Source organism: Bidens hawaiensis, unplaced genomic scaffold, assembly GCF_021521415.1.
Source record: "Bidens hawaiensis isolate Kalapana, Puna unplaced genomic scaffold, B.hawaiensis_p1.1 tig00078731_1, whole genome shotgun sequence".
Classification (NCBI taxonomy): domain Eukaryota; kingdom Viridiplantae; phylum Streptophyta; class Magnoliopsida; order Asterales; family Asteraceae; genus Bidens; species Bidens hawaiensis.
This window is the reverse complement of record NW_027503480.1, coordinates 1-23,538: the sequence shown is the minus strand read 5'-3', so window position 1 is coordinate 23,538 and position 23,538 is coordinate 1. Positions and strand designations below refer to the sequence as shown.

Below are 23,538 nucleotides of genomic sequence, written 5' to 3'. Positions count from 1 at the left end.
TCCTTGAATCCATTTTTTGGTGTAAAAATACTAAAAGATGGTATAAAAATGTAGAGGGTATAAGAATATAGATAAACACATTATATATGTGGTGTAAAAAATTACAGATGGTGTTAATTTATAGAACTTTTAAAAATAGTATTTCTTTTCCAAACGTTCAAAAATTTGGATGAAAACCATCGGGTTGGTGAACCCGAAATCTCTACCCGAGATATCAGCGCCAGTGTAGCAGAGTTATCCGATGGAACCCGAGCCCTACCCGATGCCTACCCCAGATACCCTCCCTGAGAGTGAATATAAATCCTTGTAACATAATCAAGTTGGTAAGTATAAAAAACACGTACCCTTCAAACATCTTGTCCTTGTACCATACGTACATATATATCAGCAGTATAAAACTCTTTATTTTCATATCAAACACCATTTTAAATGTTAAAATCCAGAGATGTTACATTATCAAACTTTTTATAAATTACTTTACATAATAAGTAAAAGTCTAGTGTTCCCGAGTTCATTTACCGAAAGAATGGAAATGAAATGAAAGGAAAGTTTTTTCCTTTCCATTCTACTCTTTTCTTACAATTTTTGTTATTTTCTTCCAAAAAAAACTTAGTAACATGCCTCTTTTCATCCCTTTCCTTTCCTCTCTTCCTAATTTGACTTGGGACCAAGCAATTTACAATTGTAACCTCATTCACAAACCAACACCACTTCCACCTCCATGGGCAAAACAGTAACTTAACGAAAGCAAAAACATCCCGCCCAGTTCCAAAACATTTGAAATCATCATAGAAGTACACTTTCTCACTATTATTATTATTATTATTATTATTATTATTATTATTATTATTATTATTATTATTACTCAAATATAATTGAATTTATTTCCCATTTTAAAACACACTCTTGAATTTTAGTAAAACCGCCCAAATTTCATTTCAAAATTCGCCTCTCCCAATGCTCTTCTCTTCTCCTTTTCAATTCATCTTCAACCTCTACAAAATCAAGTGTCACCACCATTGTTGTTGTTCCATATGAACACCAATACCATCCATTCCACCTAAACTACACCCTCTTAAGGTAAATCCAACTGGGTTTTAATATTTTGCATCGAATTCATCAAAATGATTCATTTCTTGATTTACATTAGATTCATTTTGCAGATCGGAATAATATTACATATGCCGGAAGCACGAGACCGTCGGACCTCAATCAACAGCGGTCGGAGTCTAGATCTCACTCCGTTTAGGTGGGGAACCACGCCGTTGACCGGTGGTCAACACACTGGTATTACTAGACCCACAACAAGAGGAGGTGGTGTTTCTGGAAGAGCTTTATTTCAGACGCCAATGCCGGCGACTTATAGACGCGGTGGCAGGAATCAGAACCAGCCACCGTCGACAACCAACACTTTCCGGCGAGGCAGAGGAGGAGGACGTACTGGACCTCGTAGCGGCGTGTTACCTTCCTGGTACCCGCGTACTCCGCTTGGTGACATTACTCATGTCGTTCGGGTGCGGTTTCGTTAATCTTTTCAATTGATTAATTTATTACTGTTTTAAAGTTTTAAGATTTGGGGTTTTATTAATTTGGTAATTGATTGAATGATTATATTTTAAACAGGCAATGGAGAGGAGAAGAGGGGGTTTGGGAGAAGGTGCAGGTCACATTTTGGGGAGCCCGACACTGATTTGGATGAGTCGGATGAATCGTCAGCCTGCTGATCAAGACGAGTATGAACTTTCATTTGTGACTCCGAAAGCTAAACTTGGAACGAAGCCGTTGAACCAGTCTGCATTGGGGAGAATTCCGTTGATTTTATCCGCAATTGCTAATAATCATGAAGGGGAATCTGAGTCGAAGACACCGCAGAAGAGGCTGCTAGATTCGATTGAAATTGTTGAGAAAGTTGTGATGGAAGAACTGCAGAGATTGAAGAGAACTCCCAGTGCTAAAAAGGCTGAGCGGGAGAAGAAGGTTCGAATCCTAATGTCGATGCGTTAACAAACGGGTCATGGGTTGAGGACTTGAGGTTCAATTCTTGTTGAGCAGGATGAAGATGGATGAATGATCATCTGCTTATGATTGGGCTTCTAATTTGATAATTGTTTTACCTTTTTTTCTTAAAAGGTTTAGTTTTCTTTCGGTCTAGAGTCTAGACGAGTTGTGCTGATGATGATATTTCTTGTATCCATATGACTTTATTTTGTATCGACATTGATCGAAAGTGTTGATTAGAGTAATAAACTTCATAAATGCCGGCTAATTATTCATTTGTGTTTACTTTATGCGCTTTTAAAAATGTAACAGACATAGATATTGACGAGTCTTGTTTTTAAAGGAGTAATATTTTATGAAGATGATGATAGTCATGATCAGTTAATAATCTGCACTCATGGTTGACATATATGGCTACACTACATTATCCTGTTTCTTGTTTTGATCATCTCCATATTATTTGTCCGGTCCTTTTCATCTTCTGGGCTTCCGCCTGGCCCGTTTGCACATCTGATCATTGGGCACCGATCCCTCACCAAGCTTTGCACCGTCTCTCAATTCGATACGGGCCAGTTTTTGGGTTCTTTCTCGGGTCGGTACCATGCCTAGCTGTGTCTTTTTCACCTGAAATGGCTAAAGAATATCTTAAAACACATTAAGCGTCTTACTTGGACCGGCCCAGACACCACCACAGTTTACTTAACCTATGGGTCAAAAGATTTCATGTTTGCTCCTTACGGGCCATACTGGAAACTCATGAAGAAACTGGTTATGTCTGAGCTTTTAAACGGTAAAACACTCGATTTACTCCTTCGCGCTCGACAAAATGAGGTTAACTGGTTCGTGAACTCGTTATCACAAATGACTAAATTTGCAAAGCCAGTTAATGTTAAAGATGAACTTCTGAAGTTAACAAATAATATGATATCAAGAATGCTTATTAGTGAAAGATGTTCCGACGAAGAAACCGAAGCAAGTGATATGACTAATTTAACCCTGTTTCTTTTTTCTTTTAAAGAATTTGTTCATTGCAGGAACAGACACCTCTGCACTAACTATAGAATGGGGTTTAGCAGAATTAATCAACCATCCAATAATAATGGAGAAAGTGGTAGAAGAAATCAACCGAATAGTCGGACAAGACCGGCAGTCAGAAGAATCCGACGTACCAAACCTTCCATACCTCCAAGCGGTAGTGAAGGAAACACTAATTATCCCGAGAACCTCAACAGAAGATTGCACGGTTGGAGGCTATCATATTCCCGCAAAAACTACTGTTTTATTAACGTGTGGGCGATCTAGAGAGTTGGATCGATCCACTGACATTTAACTCTGAAAGATTCGAACATAGTCATGTGGATATTAGGGGACGACATTATCATATGCTAGCGTTTGGGAGGGGGAAGCGAATGTGTCCCGTGACAACTTTAGCTATGCAAATGGTGCAAGTGACATTGGGTGTGATTGTTCAATGTTTCGAGTGGAAGGCGGATGAAAAGGGGGATGTGGCTCGGGTTGATATGGCGAGGGACCGGGATCACACTTCCTAGAGCCAATCCTTTGGTGTGTGTTCCTGTGGCTAGGCTTGAATGCTTGATTCTACAATGTTTTAAATATATGTTGAAAACTTTGTGTTAGTTGTTTTATTAAAGCTCTGTCATGTATTACCAATACTTATTTGCTGCGAGCCGGCTTCAAGGATCATAAGTCCCTCTCCAAAATGTCATGATCCGATTAGACAAGTTAAAAGACTAGCGAAGTTTACAACTTACAACCGCAATTATTTGTTACACGTCACTATGCGAGATGGATTAGACTTTCAAAATAGTAAAATGAACGAGTCAAACAATAAAACAACTAATTAATTCAACATTGCTTTCTTACATCTAGGGATGAAACTCATATGAACATGAAATATGAGTGACTTTAAATCTCTAATATGTAATTTTAACGTCTTTATATGTTGGGTGTGAACTCAGTGTCACATAAAAAAGAAGTAAATGCCTATGCATAAGACTCTAGGTTTGGTTTTGATGTGCTAAAAGTAGTTATAAAATAAATAATTAAAATTATACTAATCTAGACACTAAGTAATACTCTAGACCCTTAAACGTAACTAAAACTACTAACCGGCAAGTGAACCAATCGACTCTAGTACAACTAAGTAAGTCCGGATATCGAACCCGCGAGACTTTTTAAATTACGAAACTAGCAAATTAGACTCAACTACAACACACGACTATTTATTAATAATATTTGAGGGGGATTTTAAAACTAATTAATTAAAACTCTAATAATAATTAACTAATGATTACAATAATAAAACATGATCATTACTTATTAATTAATTAATAAAACTTAAACCCTAATTAGTTTTAACTAATAAACAATTTAGAAGACTTGGATTAATTCAGATGATGAAAATAACTACCCAGGCCAGAATCCCCAAAGTTGCGGTTATTAATTTAAATGGAAAAACGCAAGTTATGGAACCGGGATCATAAAATAGACCATTGACAGAAAACCCGAACATGACCCTTGAACTTCAAGAAGACGCCTATGGATTTCTAACAAGTTTTAAGACTCACCAGTTTTATATTAAACTTCCTTACGGTTATTTAATCACTTATGTCTAAGTATCTTTTATGACGAAAACCTACCTTACATCGCGGAATTCAAAAGATAGCGAAGCAAACCCAATTAATTTAATAGACTAAGCTGACAAACAAATCTAGACGGACTCCTTACGAAGAACTAAATCTAGCAATCCCGACAAGCAAAGATCTATTAATAGCCTATCACTTTACAGCTTTTTAGACTAGCAACTCACTTTTATCTGTTTAATTGATTTTATTGTTTCTATGATTTTAATGCATATTAATCACAAACTAGCCAAGAACACACAGTAAATGACCTAACAAAACCCTATCCTATGAAACAATCAACAAGGGCAATGTGAAACAATAAATTCAAGTAAACAAAACCAAGCAATCAAACGCATCAATTAAATCAAACTCAACCGTTTACTTAGAATATAAAATCCATAACGAAATGAAAATCCAAATAAAAATCAAACCGAACTAAGGTACATCACGACCTAGGCAGTTTATGGAATTTAGCCTAGCATCATAAAGTCTAAATCAAACAAAACGAATAAAAACGAAAACATGGTGAAAATATAAGAAATGGGGAATCAAAGATGATAAAACCCGTAAACTCGAACGTGAACGTGTAGCTCTTCACCGGCTGTCCTCTTGCCTTCAAAATCACCACAAGACTCGTAAAATAGCTCCAAAGACTCTCTAATTCGGCTAAGGGTTTTTAGGTTATGTCAGGTTTAAGTTAAATGTGTTTAAATAACCAAAACAAGGCCCGTCATTAAGCGAAAACGAAATTAATTAAGCCCAGTGTTGCCTAGGCGCCGCGCGGAGGGCATTTGGCCTCCCTCCTTCGCGTGGCGCGGTGTGCTTCTCCATGGGGGCTGGTCAGACAGGCCCGGTCTGACCGGTTCTCTGTTCTGGTTCTTCCTGACGCGTTCCGGATCTCCGTTTCGGCTCGTTTTTCGCCCTTTTTAATCACGATCAAATCCCGGAACCTACGAAACATAAAAACGTTAGTAGGGTACAAATCTCGACTAAAAACGAATAAAAACTATTAAAATATTAAATAAAATAAACAAGGGAAACATATATATTTAGTATTATATCAGATTTTAAAATGAAATCTAATATAGTGTTAATAAACATTATATAATAATAACTTGATAAGACTCGGTTAAAGTTTAAACCAACATTTTACACAACACATGATAAATAAAAGTTTAAGTTCAAAAGAAACTTAGTTTGTAAAAGTTAGCATCTTAAAATTGCTATGAATAAAATAGTTGTCAATTTAAGACAAACATAACTAATGTCAAAGTCTGTACTATACTACTATGTTATAATCCATAAGTTAAGTTTTTATTTCCTTTTCTTTTCTTTTCTTTTCTTATCCTTGGAAATGCATTTACTTAAAATGGCACATGACATATACTTAGATAATGCTAAGTAAATGCTAGAAATGTTATACTCAAACAAAATAAAAAAAAATTATACAATTTGATAATCATTCTCGGCTGAGGATGTCTCCGCATATGCATTTGTGGCTTCCAAGTCTCAGTCGTGGAAATTGCATGACCACGTCCTGCGAAACGCTGGTGTTACGGGGGTAGATCCTGACTACTCTTTTGCACTTGGTAATATTGGAACAACTCTCCCGGACCTTGATATAGGCGGTTTTACTGATAAGGAGACCGCCTCCAAGAAACCTCAACAAACCTTGGCGAGTGCTCTTTATGGTAAACACGTACATGATTTGGAGGAGCGATTCGATATGACCTCGAGACAAAAGGAATTTTTAGCTTGTCTCAAGGGGGCTCATGCCCAGGATTTTTTGACTGTTGTGCCCATTGAAGATCTTGGGCAACGGATGTCGGCAGTTGAATACAGAGCCATCCTTAAATACCGGCTTATGATTCCCCTTTTCCCTCCAGATGAATTATGCCCTATTTGTAAAAAAGCTTGTTTGGATAGATTTGGTGAGCATGCCCTCCACTGTAAGGAATTGCCGGGATTCAAGTATCGTCATGACTGGGTTAGAGATTTCATATGGGATGTGCTTAGACGTGCCGGGATCTCAGCCAAGAAAGAGACACCTGTTAACTTAACTTTTTGACTGATCCGCGTGAGGGAAGATCTACCCTGCGTCCTGCGGATGTTCTTGTGTTTGGCTGGGCAGGGGGTAAGCATGCGTGTGTTGACCTCACCGGGGTGTCCCGTTGGTGGGGCTGAGAGACAGTGGCTTCGTACCGGGGCATGCGGTTTTGAGAGCGTAGTCTAGGAAGGTTGCTAAGCATGAGACATCGTGTTTGGAGAATCAGCACGTGTTCATTCCATTTCCCTTCGACACTTTTGGATCACTAGCTCCCGAGGCGGTTCGCTTCTTGGAGCGGGTGCAGAAGGTGGTCCACAGTGACTCGCAGAGCCCGAGAAACCAATGATTTATATTTAGTAGAATAGGCTTTGCGATTCAAAAGGGGATAGCGGTGCAGCTTGTTGCTCGCTTACCCATTATCCAGATATAGTTCGGTTTGTGTTATGAGTAATTAATAAATAAAAAATAAAATAAAATAAAATAATCATACGACATGACCATGTGACTGTATCTCATATAAACACATGATTGTATGGAAGATTTCATAAAGCTACGCATTTCCAACTCTTAAATTGACACAACTTTATACGACTACGTAATTCTAGTCTAATATGATTCGGTTAACAAAGGTTTTCCTATTTGAAATCAACATATGAATCAAACTAGGTAAGTAAAAAACATAGCCACAGGACCCATGCTCCATCAGTTTTATTAAGATCCAATTTCTATTGAAAGATATTTATATCCCGTATTAAAAATTACATGCTTCTCTATGTTAAATGTAAATGATAAATTCATCCTATTTAAAATATAAACAAAACTCCAAATTTAGTCATAACTATCTCCAAAATTAGGCTTTCAACCTTAAATGAATGATACAAACCTTATGTAACAAATCACTTTTGATATCAAACATGCCACTTTTCGAAGTATGACCCGTTTGACCATTATAGTCACACAACTTTTATTTATTATAACAAACTTATATTATATAACTATTTTTATTTATATTATATTATTTCATAAGCCAAAACTTGATGAGTTGATGTGGAGAAGACATGTGTTACAACATTTGCCCTGTATTTTTATAACATTATGATAATCAGGTTATAATATTTGATAAAACTGACTACAGGTCTACATCTGTTAATTTTGATAAGATCAAACAATAAAAACTAATATAAAAATACAACAATTATACCACCCAAATAAAAAATGAATATCCACCCTGGATATCCTCGCCCACGGTTTCCCCAATTTCCACCTTCTTTTCTTTCTTTTTCCCATCAATTTCTCCAACCATATCTTCAAATTCAATTGCTTTCAATTCCAAATCCTAATCCCTTCAAATCCACTCAACCCCTTCAATTTCACTCAATTTCTCATCTGGGTTTCTCTCAAATTCATCCAATTTGCTCAAAACCCGAATCAAAACATAAAATTGATGCAATTAATCCAATAATTATGTCAATTCACATCTTCTGATTGGTGGGTCTGCTTCCAAATTGAATTATTTCAAGAAAAGTTTATAAATTTGCAAGAAATTTGTTATTATTATTGTTATTATTCAATTTCAAGATTTGGGTATGGTGGCAATAAAGATTGGGATGCTTCACTATGTATTGGACCATGTATATGGTGCATTTATGCACAGAACAAAGATAAGCCCACCATTCTTTTCTAGAGGTTGGGGTGGGCCCAAACTTGATCTTTTAGAGAAGACTATTAAGCAGATATTTCCAGCTGCAGCTGAAGGACAGAACTGGCCTCCAAGATTGATTCAACCAATGTGGAAAACAGTTTGGGAGACTAAAAATGCTTGCTTGAAAGAAGGGGTTTTCAGGACTCCTTGTGATGAACAGATTATTAATGCATTGCCTCCTGAAAGTCATACTGCTAGAGTTGCTTTTCTTGCTCCTAAGTTTGTGCCACCTCATAAAATGGCTTGTGTTGTTCATCTTGCAGGTACTGTATATAAAGTTATATATATATATATATATTTTTTATAGTTTTATTAGGTATGATACTATGATTGGATTAGGTTACTAGTGAGTTTATTTATAGTGGAACATATATGTGTTGTTTTATGATTTTCTAGTACTTGATCTTGGTGTTAGAAGTAGAAACTTTAAAAACACAACAATCATGTTCTTTCAGTTCGGTCAATATGTTCTTAGGTTTGTATAGTGAAAGGAAGATTTAATTGATGAATTTATTCAAGGCTAGTTGGTATATAGCTGCACCTAGATATGTAATATTAGAAATATACATAATGGGAAACGCGAGCTATACGCCTATACTTTTCATGATTGTTGCCACTAATGATGATGCCGTTTTGAGTAACTGGCACCATTGAAAACCTATCTTGGTTTCTCTAAGCCTAAAGAGATAAATAGCAAGATGCTTGTTTTAAAGCATAATGGACTTATGTGGCTTGAAGAAACTATTAATTGAAAGGAAGAAAAAGGACCATCTTAAATGGATGTATCTATGATACCAAGCTGATCAAATTCACAATCTTTGGTGCGCACAAAAGTTCTATCTTCCAATATTCTTGTTAGTAAATAGAAGTGCATGGACATTCAGATTTCAGGCTGGTTGACTTTCATTTAAATTGTCAAACTGTATCTTAGCGGATAAGATAAAGGAGGGAGATTGAAATGGTTTGGTCATGTGCAGAGGACGTGAAAGACAACACCGGTACAAAGTGTGGAGGTTATTACAGTGGAGAGGAGGAGGAGGAGGAGCAGATTAGGCAGGCTTTGGTACACTTGCGCATCTTCGAGGACATGATCAGGGACAGGAGTTTTTGAAATGTTGGATAAAGGTTATGGATTCTTAGGAAGGAGTATAGATTTGTCGTGGATTGTCTAGGTGTCATGACTTGGTTTTCCTCGTTAGTTACTTTCTAGGTGGATTATCTTCTCTTTTTCTGGCCCTTTTCTGTCGTCTTCCTTTCTTATCTCTTCTACTACTACTAGTATGCAACTATGCACATTATGTTACTTTTTTGTATGTCAAAAAAGAAAAACTAAAGCTTTGTTGAGTCGGGGATTTCTTTTGGGTGCAGTCTCTCTATCTCTTGGGATAGAGGTAAAGTCTGCCCCGTCTCATTCCCCAAACCCGTAGTTTTTCTTAGCAGATAGACACCATGTATTAATTCTATAATGTTTTGGATTGCCGAATTGTTGTTGATTATGAACCCTTGCTTATATTTCAGGTACGGGGGACCATAGTTTTGAGCGAAGGTTACGTCTTGGTGGGCCACTTTTGAAGGAAAATATAGCAACCATGGTTCTTGAGAGGTAATGATAATCAAAGCCATAACTGATTCAAGTGCACATATATTATTTTCTTTTAACTCTATTTTAAAACCATACAGCCCATTTTATGGACAAAGGCGGCCATTTCTGCAAAGCGGGTCAAAACTGTTATGTGCGAGTGACTTGCTTTTATTAGGAAGAGCCACAATTGAAGAAGCGCGCAGTCTTCTACATTGGTTAGATTCTGAGGCGGGTTACGGGAAAATGGGCGTTTGTGGTCTAAGCATGGGTATCTTTTCAATTCTATTGTCTACACTTTCATATAGGCTTGTAAACGAACTGAACAGCGTGTCCGTTCTTCTAACTTTAACCAAATAAACGATCGGACACGGACAATTAAACGAACAAAGATTCTTGTTCATGTTTGTTCGTTAAGAAAATGAGCGTGTTCGATTGAGTTTGTTCGTTAATAGTAAAATTAACGATTCATGAACGCGAACAAACACAAATGAACGAACATAACTGAGCATTGGTAAGCGAACATAACTGAGCGAAAACTAAAAGTAAGCATGAACATCAATATGTTGGACCTGAAGTATACAGTAAAATAGTAAATTGTAATATGTAATACTCCTTAAATCATATAAAACTGCTGAATTGTAAGGCGCATAAATTTTCTCAATGAATGTATAAACCAAAAGAACATGAACGATATAAATGAATGATTGAGACATGTGTTCATGTTCGTTCGTTTAACCAGATGAACATAAAAACTGTCATGTTCGTTTGTTAAACAAACTTTCTGCCGAATGCTTCACTGAATGTTCGGTTCATTTATAGTCCTACTTTAATGAGAATCACTGTATACTTGTCATAAATTTTATGACATTTAAAATTTGATTCTGCTTAGGTGGAGTACATGCAGCGATGGTTGGATCGTTACACCCTACACCGATTGCTACATTCCCGTTTCTATCTCCACACTCGGCTGTTGTAGCGTTTTGTGAAGGCGTGTTGAAGCATGCAACCGCATGGGACGCGCTAAGACAAGATCTTTCTACTGCCATGACACTTCATGAAGTACAAGAGCACATGAGACATGTTTTGTCTCTCACTGATGTCACTCGCTTTCCCATCCCCAAAAACCCAAATGCGGTTATTCTCGTTGCTGCTACTGTAAGTACCAATTACCTACTTATAATGTAAATGCACTTTTGGTCACTTTATGTATTAATATTGTATTTGGTTTGTTAGGATGATGGATACATCCCTAAGCACTCGGTGTTGGAGGTCCAAAGAGCTTGGCCGGGCTCGGAAGTGAGATGGGTGACAGGTGGGCATGTGTCTTCGTTTATTGTTCATAATGGTGAGTTTCGTAGAGCGATTAAGGATGGATTAAACCGATTAAAGTGGAAGGAATCTCCTAATTGATTAAGCATTGCGAGAAGATTCTGCTAACTAACCCATGTGACTTGTAAAGTTGATCACTCTTGTTGTACATGTTTCATTTTATTATGATTTAATTTAATTCTGCATGACTGTTATGCATTTTCTGAAACAATTGTTATCATATCATTCGTTCAACATTTGATAATATGTGTGTCATTATACATGATATGAGTTAGGCACTTAGGCTTAGGTTTTTAGTTTCTAGGGCTGGGTAAAGTTGTAAACTAGTGGCTTGAACCGGCCTGGCCTAACCAAGTGCACATGGTCTAGTTACTGTTCTTGGATTTTGTCGAAAAGTGGTCTGAAATGGTTGATAACACTCTTACGTTAGATGGGCTAGCCTAGGTCATGTAGTTTATATATGTTGTCAGGTTAGTCCTCATGTTAGGTTTTTGAATAAACTAGAAGACTGATGAACGGATAGGGTCGGGTGAAGGTTTTGGCAATCTAGATGATTCTTGGTTGTGCCGGATATAGAACTTTACCATATAGTTTTCAAACCTTCTGCGTTAGTGATAATGCAAACATAACATTATAACGTATTGTCGTTGAGTTTGCGCGTAAATAGCATAAATCGATCTAAACGAAATTATTGCTCTGTCGGTATAAAACATCCTTACCAATGTTTTGAAAGTAACACTGCCAAAAACGTCTGTTCTACTGGTTTACTGTTCCAATCGATTTTTCGAAAACAGTCCTGATAGTTAAAAAAAAATAAAAAAGATACAAGACATGGTATAAAAGTGCCAGAGCTTAATCATTTATACATGAACAAATCCAAAATGAAATATCTATCATCTTAAACATCAAACAAAAAAAAAAGAAACAGTATATATATTCTTTTAGATTACTCATAAGGGTAGAAAAGCATGTTATATTTTAATACTATAGAACTACAAATAAAAAAGTACATAAACTACAAGGATCATACATTTTGTTCATATTATAAAAAAACACATTGTTTGTTTGAATACCGTTGCACAACATAGATGATCTACATAGCTCTTTAGTGTGTACACTTCTGAATATCTATCTATAAATAGGATTCTTTTGGTTTACATGTCATGCAAAGATGAAGACCTCTTTCTTCACCATCACCATTGTCCTTCTATGCTCAACACTCCCTCTTTCTCTATCGCAACGTTGCAACGTAAAAGACCAAATTACCCTCCTTCGACTCAAAAACTCCCTCGGTAACCCGAACGTGTTGGCCACGTGGACCAGCAGCTCCGACTGCTGCAAATGGCATTTTGTAGAATGCGACCCTTACAACGACCGTATCAAATCCCTTACCATCTTCTCTGGTGACATCTCTTCCACCATCCCCGATACCATTGGCAATCTCCCGTACCTTGAAACGCTCATCCTTCGTAAACTAACCAACCTCACCGGCCAAATACCCGTAACAATCACTAAACTCACCCACCTCAGAACACTGACCATCAGCTGGACTAATCTTTCTGGTCCCATTCCTTCTTTTCTCAGCCAACTCAAAACCTTAACCACACTCGATTTGTCCTATAATAATTTCAACGGATCAATCCCTCCGGAGCTTGCTACACTTCCAAATCTTGAAAGCCTTCACCTTGACCGGAATGAGTTAACCGGGCCCATTCCTGACTCGTTTGGGAACTTCACACGAAAAGTACCTGCCATTTATTTGTCTCATAATCTGCTGACTGGAACTGTTCCCAGGTCGCTGGCTCAGGTTAATAAGGCCGACTCTAGGCACACAAAAATACATATAAGTTACCATTATGGTTGTTCTTTTTGATGAAAATTTTAAGCCGAGCTTAAGTAGAGGAGTAAATGAGTTGAGCCAAGCTCGAGTTCGTCTAGGGTCGAATTCAGCCCGTTTAACTTACAAAAGCTAGAGCTCGAGTCGTTTCAAGCTCTATTTATAAAGTCCGAGTTCGGCTCGGGCTATGGTCTATTAATCAATTTATATACATTTATAGCTATTTTATACATATAGTTATAAATGTATAGTACAACATAATATATATTATTATAAAAAATATATATTAAATATATATATATATAATGTAAATAATAGGCTGGTTTATGCTCGCATGTCAGCTCAAGCTCAATAAGCGAAGCATGAGATCGGCTCGTCTATTAAACAAACTTATTTTTAGTCTCGAGCTCGAGATCGTTTAAGTTCAGCTCGATTCAAACTTTTAGCCAGACAGGCTCATGCCGAAAAAAAAATATAACCCTAAATGGGCCAGTTTTCACGGTTTTATATTTGACTGTTTGGTTTTTGCGGTTTTAGAAGAAAGAATACTTTTCTTAAGGCATAATTTTGGATTATATTATAAAAATGATAAGGATTATCTGTGAATAATATACATACAGATAACTTTACATTTCTAAGGTAAAAATAATTAAATATTAAATCATAGATGTCAAACGGCTGCTGCCGGCTAAAACTGTCGGTTCGAAGGCGCAAACTGTTAAACTCGAACCGTGAGCTAGACTGCATATATTTCAAACCGACCACATTCTTGTGTTTGGACGGTTCGGTTGGCAATTTTATTTTATTCTGGTTCGGCTACTGCGCAGGTGAACTTTACGTCGTTAGACTTGTCCAGAAACAAGCTGCAGGGAGACTTATCCGTGTTTTTTGGTACGAACAAGACCATTCAAACAGCTGACTTTTCAAGAAACATGTTCGAGTTTAACTTCTCAGCTATGAATGAATTTCCGGCTAGCTTATCCGTGTTGGACTTGAACCACAATAGTATATATGGGAATTTGCCTGAGGCATTGACAAGACTACAACTACAGGCATTGAACGTGAGCTATAACAGACTCTGCGGTGAAATTCCGGTGGGTGGGAGGCTGCAGAACTACGATAACACAGCTTACTTTCATAACCGGTGCTTGTGTGGGTTTCCATTGACTGCATGCTTTTAAATCATCAACACTTTCCTTAACTTAGTTGTTGTATCTGTTTTATGTTCCTCATTTCTTGTGTACTTTTAGTTTGTTTCATAAGTTAATCAAAATTAGCTAAAACATTCAGGTACTTATTTGCTATTTGTTATGGAGGTCAACTGTTGATTAATTTATGCATTACTTAGTAAAGGATTTAACTAACCATAATCAGGTGTCCATAGTGTTGTCCCTCATCAACTGCTGAGGGTTGGAGTCCTACGGTGGACAAAAGTGTAGACTTAGAATAAGATTAGTGGGTGCGTGAGTTTGAGTCGGTCATTTAAATATTATTCGTAACCATGATTTTTTGGTGTGGGCTCGGTTTTTGTTTTGGTTCTATCATCAAAGCTTAAAATTTTAAGCCGAAAAACTTTTTTATTGGCTCCAAATGTTAATTTTGGGCATAACATACATTTAGGCCTATAATGTCTGACATTATTCATTAAATTCTTATAAAATACTTAACATTCAAATATAAAGATAATAAATTTAATAACAAGCATTTAAATAGAACTTGATCACACCCATTCAAACAAAACATAATCGATTAACATAAAAAAAGAAACAAACATGTTCAAACAAAAAAATTATCCAACAAAATCGCGTAACAAAACTAAATATTCATTCAAAGGGTTGTTTCAATTCTGCATTTGGTCACAATCTTCATTATTCTAAAATTAATGGCAAATTCTTCTAACTATAGTTTGTGAATGTGAGAATCTTGTGCATCCGTTGACACTCATAAAACTCACGGATGTACACGTGCCAAATATAACTGTCATGGTGCTTAATTTACAATTGGACTCCAAATAAATAAATTATAATTAAATATATAGTCAGGTTGGTTTTTGTTTAAAGTTGTTGAGTTTTTGGTACATTATGATGTTCATGCACGATCAATGTTCGGTTTCACGTTAAATGTATTTGATGATTTTTAAGATGTTTTCTCACAGTTCACACCTTAGACATATATTTTTTGTATACAATCCTAACTACCTAAAAACATAAATCTATCATAATTCATACATGAAATCTGAGTGTAGATTGCACAACATTTGTGTGTTATCTTCTGGACCCCAACCGCCCAATCCAACCTACCTGCGTTGTAGCCCATTTGTCAAATGGTGATGGGGTCGGCCAATTTTTTTAGGGGAACTTTGGGCTTGTTTGCTAAAACAATTACGTTGCATAACTTTCATATAGTGAATTTACTAGTTTAAACTTTCTATATATTATGCATAATAATCATATTAAAAATGTTAATTTTACTTTATAATTTCAGATACATGTTAATTTTACTTTTTGTAATTTGTTTGGGTCAACTCAAACTATATAACAGGATAAATTGGACTTATTCAAATTATACAATTTGATCAAAGAGCCATTATAAAAACTTGTTAACTTCAAATTGACTAGCGCCGTCATCAACCCCATTACTATCACCACCCTAACGTTATCACTGTCACCACTGACCCACCACCAACACTGTCACTAGCCACCTCAGAAAATATAGCCGCCTTTCCTAAAACAACTTATTTCAACTTCAACCCCTTTTGATGATGACTATTTCGACTCAAATAGAATAAAACTATTTAGTAATACTCAACTTGACTTAACCCACCCATTTTGTTGTTATATATGTTAAGTAACTTAATATACATACCAAATTATAAAGCGACAAATATAACGACGCTAACATTTCTAGAATAACCAGCATGGCCGCATGGGAGTTAAGATGCTGCTTCTTGAGTCTGTGAGAGACATCAACACCAAGAATAAAGGTGAAAGTTGAGTTTATCTTAAGAATATATGCTGCAATGGAAAACTGGTATATATAAAGGAGAGAATAAAGATTAAATTAGCATCTTTCTACATATCACTGCTTTTGCTTTTCTTCATTTTATAATAAATTGTATCACCAAAGAGACAACGTTTCATCTGCTGGCTAGTCTGGACTTTTGTTCTAGCACACCATAATTATTAGTGTAATTATAACTTCAAAAAGCTTAACTTTGTCACAATTTTTATGTAAATAATAATATGCTGTATGACTTTTTATATCAATGATTATACAAAAAAGCCATAGACTAAATATTAAGAAAGGTATCAATTTACAATGTGGCTTCTAAATAAAGCCACTTTAACTAGGTTCTCCTTCCACTACATTTTCAATGGTCTCATATCACACAAAAGGCAAAGATTCACAAGCAACAACTACAAAACTTGAGTTCACATCAAATGTTTCAGTTTACATAAACCAAAAACAATACTAAAATTGTACACAATTTTGCAATAGGTACTCATCTTTACATAAATGCTACTTACAAATTTATTATCTTCAGAAACAATAACTATAGCTTTGTTGGTTTTTTATTTCAGGAGGATAACACAATATGGGTTCTAAACCAGCTGCAAACCCGGATGACTACAAAATCAAGGACACTAAGCCACAGCTCGGTGAGCGGTGGCCACATGGCGGTGTACGGGGTGGTAGCGGTTGGATTAGCAGTGACAGGGTCACAAGCACTTACGACCTCGTGGAACAAATGTATTATCTTTATGTTCGGGTCGTGAAGGCCCGTGATCTTCCCATAAACCCGTTAACTGCAAGTTGTGACCCGTATGTTGAGGTTAAACTCGGGAACTATAAAGGGAAAACGCAACATTTCGAGAAACGAACTTATGCCGAATGGAAACAAGTGTTCGCGTTTTCGAAAGATAAGATTCAATCGACGGTTCTTGAAGTTTATGTGAAAGATAAAGATATGATCGCGCGAGACGATTATTTAGGGAAGGTAGTGTTTGATATGAATGAAGTCCCGACGCGGGTCCCGCCCGATAGCCCGTTAGCGCCACAATGGTACCGGTTAGAGGACCGAAGGGGTGATAAAAAGCACAAAGGAGAGATAATGCTTGCGGTTTGGATGGGAACGCAAGCAGACGAGGCGTTTTCGGAGGCGTGGCATTCGGATGCGGCTACGGTTCATGGGGAGGGTGTGTATAGTGTGAGGTCAAAGGTTTATGTTTCGCCTAAACTTTGGTACCTTCGGGTGAATGTGATCGAAGCACACGATGTCGAAAGCGAAGATAAATTGCAACCGCCTCAAGTTTTCGTCAAAGCGCAGCTCGGGAATCAAATTCTCAAAACCAAATTATCCGCAACGAAGACCACGAACCCGCTATGGAACGAAGATTTGGTGTTTGTCGCAGCCGAGCCGTTTGAAGAGTCGTTAGTGCTTACACTCGAGAACAAATCCGGGTCGAAAGAAGAGACCGTGGGTCGACTTGTCTTGCCACTTAACGTGTTCGAAAAACGGTTAGACCATCGGGCCGTTCATTCCCGATGGTTTAACCTTGAACAGTTCGGGTTTGGTTTGTTGGAAGGCGAAAGAAGAATGGAGCTTAAGTTCTCAACCCGAATTCACCTTCGGGCGTCACTCGATGGCGGGTACCATGTGTTAGACGAGTCGACTATGTACATTAGTGACCAACGCCCCACGGCGCGTCAGCTATGGAAAAAAGCGATCGGGATCCTTGAGATCGGGATATTAAGCGCGCAAGGGTTGCAAGGAATGAAAACAAAAGACGGAAAGAAAACGACGGACGCGTATTGTGTCGCTAAATACGGTCAAAAATGGGTTAGAACCCGAACCATACTCGATAACTTTAACCCGAAATGGAACGAGCAGTACACGTGGGAAGTATATGACCCGTGCACGGTTGTCACATTAGGCGTGTTTGATAACTCGCATTTAGGCGGTGAGCAGGCAGCGACAGTTAAAGACGCTCGCATCAGTAAAATAAGAATCCGGTTATCCACATTGGAAACGGATCGAATCTACACGCATTCGTACCCGCTTCTTGTGTTACAACCATCGGGGTTAAAAAAAACCGGCGAGTTACAACTAGCGTTTCGGTTCACTTGCCTATCTCTAGCAAACATGATTTACCTATACACCCAACCATTACTACCTAAAATGCATTACCAACACCCGCTAACCATACACCAACTCGATAGCCTGAGGTATCAGGCTATGAATATTGTGGCGATTCGGCTGGGTAGAGCCGAACCGCCGCTAAGAAAAGAAGTGGTGGAGTACATGCTAGACGTGGATTCTCACATGTGGAGTATGAGAAGAAGCAAAGCGAACTTCTTTCGTATAGTTTCGGTCTTTTCGGGTGCGATATCAATGAGTAAATGGCTTGGGGACGTTAGTAACTGGAAGAACCCGATTACTACGATTTTGGTTCATATATTATTCTTCATATTAGTTTGTTTTCCGGAACTGATCCTCCCTACGATATTTCTCTACGTGTTCTTAATCGGAATATGGAACTTTCGATCACGTCCCAGACACCCTCCGCACATGGACACTAAAATGTCATGGGCGGAGGCGGTGCAACCGGACGAGCTGGACGAGGAATTCGACACGTTCCCGTCATCGAAAGCGCAGGATGTGACGCGAATGCGGTATGATCGGCTTCGGAGCGTGGCGGGGCGGATACAAACGGTTGTTGGGGACATAGCGACGCAAGGGGAGCGGTTTCAGGCGCTTTTGAGCTGGAGGGATCCTCGGGCGACATGTTTGTTTGTGTTTTTCTGTTTGGTTGTGGCGGTGGCGTTGTTTGTGACACCGTTTAGGATTGTTGTGTTGGTGGCCGGGTTGTTTGTGTTGAGGCATCCTAGGTTTCGGAGTAAGATGCCTTCGGTGCCGAGTAATTTCTTTAGGAGGTTACCGGCTAAGGCTGATAGTATGCTATGAGTGTTTCATTGTTTTTGTTTGGTTATGCTTTGTTTGAATGTTTATGAGGTTATATAGTTCATAATAAATGCTGTAGTTTACTGTGATGAATTACAATCATTGATGAACTTAATTATTTTCTGGTGGTTGATATGTGTTTTAGATTTTTTATATAAGAAATAAGGGTGAACATCGAGGTGGGCTTTCGTGACTGCCGCCGGTAACACCACCCTGTGTTCCTGAGCCCAACAAAAAAAACACCCTGGCTGGCTTAGGGACGTCATACTAATACAGGAAGGAGGCAAAGAAGAAAAAGGGTGTTAAGAGAAGCAAATCGGGACGGGAACACCATCCTGCCTTCTTCAGGATCGGAGTGGGATGGGCACTACATTTACCCTGAATGTTTGAGATTTTCATCTAGATTTATTTTTTTTAAATAGTAACTTTTCTATTATGTTGTACTTTTAACGAATATAAATTAAAATATGATAAATTACATATAATATATACATTATCAACTATAAAACGTGTTAAATATTTACAATATGTAAATTTCATGATTGCAAATCACAAATGATAAGTCGATGTACTTCACAACATATAAGATCTAAATAACTTTATAAAAAGCATTTTTACACCAGCTCATTTTTCGCATAATGTATCTACGGTAGACAAGGGCCAAGAAAAATATCAAAAATGAAATAAAACTTTGGGGGTATATCATTGGTGTATACAGTTCATGTAAACAAGTATTCGGTTTCAATATTCGGATCAGGTATCCCCTAATACCATACATGTACATGAACCTGCAATTTTTTTTATCAATCCGATACCCGGATACCCAGTGGCGGAGCCACATAGTTACAACCGGGTTCGGCGAGCGATTCTAGTATCGTTTTAAAAAATATTTGAACCCATAAGAAAAAGCCCAAAGTTATTAATAAAATGGCTTGATAAGCCCAACCCAATTAACAATCATAAACATAATACCTAAATAGAAATTTAAGTAAACAAAAAAGCCAAAAACATCGACTGTTGAGTTTCTTATAGATCAAGTATTGACGTCGCGTATCACCTCCTGGCTCCTCCTTCGTCAATAGCCCCAGTTGCCCAGTTTGCCTTCTTCACTTCAGTGTCCTTCGCCTAATCCAGGTATGTATGTTTTATGTTTACTTACTTACTCTTGAATAGTTTTATACGAGTAAACGACCCTCGCGCTTCGCAGCGGGTTTATGTATGTATTGATTTGCTAAAACAACTAAACCAGTTGAGTAACCACAAACGAATTTACATGAACATAATCAATTAACAATAACACGACTTGCCTTACCAGTTGAACTAAATACAAAATATGTCAAATTTTGTTGCTAACATGAAAGTTACATTTAAAAGGGTTTACTTTCTTCATAATTAAAAAGTGCTACAAGGATGCTCCTTTTATGATTGTTAGGGTATAGATTTTATGCTGAGGATACTCTATTTTTATGTAGCTTGTGGATCATTTATCTTTGAGATATGTTCCAGGTTGCGAAGGATCAAGGATCCCCGGTATTCATTATACACTAACGATTGTGTTTGAATGATGTTGTGATTAATAAGTATAACGGCTATATAACAAAGTCTACACTCTCACTTCTATCTTCAAGCGAATAGGTATAACGATAGAGTTTCTTATGAATGATGTTGTGATTAATAGGTATAACGATTGTGTTTGAATGAGAGTGTAGACACTCTAATTTATAAGAAAGAGTGTAGAAACTTATTCATACATTTCTTATAAATTAGAGTTTCTACACTCTCGCTTGGAGCGCACGTTATCCAACGTATAATTCGGGGCAATGGGACCAATGCACGTTTAGTGGCTTACAATTCCGTTGCTTTCGGTTATATGGAGGATCCTACGATTTATGGTAGACGTACCATACCCCCGGTTTATAACATTTTCTTGTTATCTCAAGACAACGGTTCCTAACATCTTCATGTTAGCTAAGGTTTTGGCGTTTTCACGTCACTTACGTTTGGGCTTGTTCCCAGTTTAACATCATTTTATTTTGGGCTTGTCCCCAGTTTATTTGGGTTGTCTCCAGTTTATTTGGGCTTGTCCTCAGCTTATTTGGGCCTGTCCCCAGTTGATTTGGGCTTGTCCCCAGTTTGTTGGGTTTAATCCCAGTTAATATGATAAGTTATGTGTATCAAGTATCCTAAGGTCAAACTACAAGGATCATGAAGATATCGACACTTATGGTAACTTGGGTCTAATCAAACCTTATGGTATAATTTCAACTTATCAATTTATATTTATTTGGTTTTAATTTTTACCCTTTCAATTGTAAGGATCCAGGATTCTTAACCTGTTTTTATAAGGATAATGTATCTTTGAAACTATATTTCAAAATTATTAATAACCCTATGACTACAACAAATATATTTTCGGAATAATAAATAACGCGCATATAGACAAGTTTTCAATAATTATTAATAATAAGTCACCTGACTTACCAAAATCCTTAACCCGGATTTCACCATTCAAAAGATGGACTATCATCCCGGGTTAAGCAGGTGTTACTAATTGTTTATCATAGTGCAGGAAAATAAAGACAGGGGTGTGACAACCGCCAAAAATTAGACTAATCTGGTAATTATATTAACCGTAATCGCGTATTAATTAGTAAGGTAAATATATAGGAATAATATTTTTCACTCAAAGTTTTTGATTTTAGTTGAATATTAATATATGGAACCCGAAAAAGTTCAATTTTTGTCGTGTAGCTGACACTGTACAGATTGACACCAGGGTAATATCTCAAAACGGATAAATTCATAAACGTGTCAAGATGACCTCGAAAAATAAAATTTTATGTTAGGATATTATAAATAGTGTATAAACTTAATTTTAGAAGGTTCGAATCGCGAAAATTAGAAAATAAGTAACCGAAAGCCAGTAGAGGACACCGTAAGAGCCCGACATTAAGTTTTTTATAAAATTATGTTTTAGGCAGACATTGACTGTAATCTAATTTCGCTCAAAGTCTGATAAAAATTATTAGAAACGGAAGTCGTTTGGCTAGATAAATTACGAGATACGTTAAACATTAATACCTAGTTATTAGCACATGCCATAATTCAAATCACCTCTCCCTCTCCCTCTCCCATCTCTCTCGGCCTCCACACACACACAATCCAACCCCACCTCCCAAACCCACCAATAAGAAACACACATGTAGTTATGCAATGATTACCTAGAAGCTTCAATATGGACACATGCACACTCTACCATCCAACTCACTACCCTATACCCCTCTCTTCCTCCCTTTATATAACCGACCACCCCATCACCTTCCTACCATTTCACATTTTCAAACTTTTACACACACAACAATTGATTAGGAGGTATTTGGTGGAGGTTTAAGCAAAATACAAGAAGTAGGAAGCCAAAGGAAGGATCATAGCCAACCCAAGGTCACATTATCACCACCATAGGCACCAAATCCGAAACCCAAGGTAACCCACTTCAAAGATTTGTGTATACTAGTTGTTATTTGATGTTTAAGGTTTGATTCTAGTATGTTTGGTAGTATACATGCAAGCATGATATGGATATATGTCACACCCGGCCCTAAACGGCGGAAACAGCCGGGCGCAGCGCGAGCAGGGATTGATAATCAAGCACGGGTCATTGCAAACATTCAAAATAAAATTTCCATTGCGCATGAAATGTCTAGTACAAAATACAGACATTGATTAGAATAAAAAAAAAAAACATCCAAGTATGAAAATCATTGAAGATTTCCGCGCCATATCCCCTCACACGGCGGGAACAACCGCGCGTGTGGAAGGGATAGAGCTAAAATCTTCCAAAAAGCTAATTTTATAGATGTTCTGCGTGAAGTGCTCTATGAGTGACTCCTTGCGCTACCTAGCTATCTCCTGAAAGACACGTAAAAACATTTGAATCAGTATAAACTGAGTGAGTTCACAAGTTTTGGTGACTTGATAATCGTATTGCAACATAATCTTGATAAAGCCATATTGAAACATATTTCTGATAACATTGTTTAAACACATGCTTGATAAAACCGTCCCGCGGGTCACGCGCGGACATTTCTAGAAACCGTGGCGCTGCCACTATAACTTAGTAATACCGTCCCGCGGGTTACGCGCGAACGTTGTGCCGGAAAACAAGGCGCTCGTCTTTGTAAGAGGTGCGACCTCTACGAGCGGGCTCAATCCCATAGTACTACCCCCGTGACATACTAGGCACTCGTCCATGCAAGGGGTGCGACCCCTACGAGTGGGTTGATCAAACACGGTAGTCCCTACCCTTCGAGTTCCAATGGTAAAGTGATCACTTACTCGTATCTTGCGCACTCACATCGAAAACCAAGATAAACATAGATAACCGTTTGCATTGCTTGTAAATATACCATGATAAAACATATTTAAACACGTGTCCC

At 37.6% G+C, this 23,538-nt stretch overlaps 3 protein-coding genes and 2 pseudogenes across 4 annotated transcripts; all 5 read left to right on the top strand.

Moving 5' to 3' along the window:
- The first annotated feature begins 846 nt into the window (after nt 1-846).
- Nucleotides 847-2,475, top strand: LOC143606983 (protein POLYCHOME-like). 2 transcript variants are annotated; one of them, XM_077082588.1, is made up of 3 exons: nt 847-1,080; nt 1,164-1,514; nt 1,624-2,475. In XM_077082588.1, exons 2-3 carry the CDS (start codon nt 1,182-1,184, stop codon nt 2,002-2,004), a joined length of 714 nt encoding a protein of 237 aa, XP_076938703.1. In that variant the 5' UTR covers nt 847-1,080; nt 1,164-1,181; the 3' UTR covers nt 2,005-2,475. The 2 variants fall into 2 exon arrangements, with proteins under 2 accessions (XP_076938703.1, XP_076938702.1); XM_077082587.1 differs by having other exon boundaries at nt 847-1,514.
- Nucleotides 2,476-2,721: 246 nt separating this feature from the next.
- LOC143606987 (3,9-dihydroxypterocarpan 6A-monooxygenase pseudogene) lies at nt 2,722-3,548 on the top strand (annotated as a pseudogene).
- A 4,375-nt stretch (nt 3,549-7,923) lies between these two features.
- LOC143606984 (uncharacterized) lies at nt 7,924-11,491 on the top strand. The gene is made up of 5 exons (XM_077082589.1): nt 7,924-8,655; nt 9,911-9,995; nt 10,073-10,242; nt 10,864-11,129; nt 11,208-11,491. The coding sequence occupies exons 1-5, from the start codon at nt 8,277-8,279 to the stop codon at nt 11,382-11,384; spliced, it is 1,077 nt and encodes a 358-aa protein (XP_076938704.1). The 5' UTR covers nt 7,924-8,276; the 3' UTR covers nt 11,385-11,491.
- A 797-nt stretch (nt 11,492-12,288) lies between these two features.
- Nucleotides 12,289-14,321, top strand: LOC143606985 (polygalacturonase inhibitor-like). The gene is made up of 2 exons (XM_077082590.1): nt 12,289-13,110; nt 13,968-14,321. The coding sequence occupies exons 1-2, from the start codon at nt 12,475-12,477 to the stop codon at nt 14,319-14,321; spliced, it is 990 nt and encodes a 329-aa protein (XP_076938705.1). The 5' UTR covers nt 12,289-12,474.
- Nucleotides 14,322-16,366: 2,045 nt separating this feature from the next.
- LOC143606982 (FT-interacting protein 1 pseudogene) lies at nt 16,367-19,130 on the top strand (annotated as a pseudogene).
- Nucleotides 19,131-23,538: the final 4,408 nt, after the last annotated feature.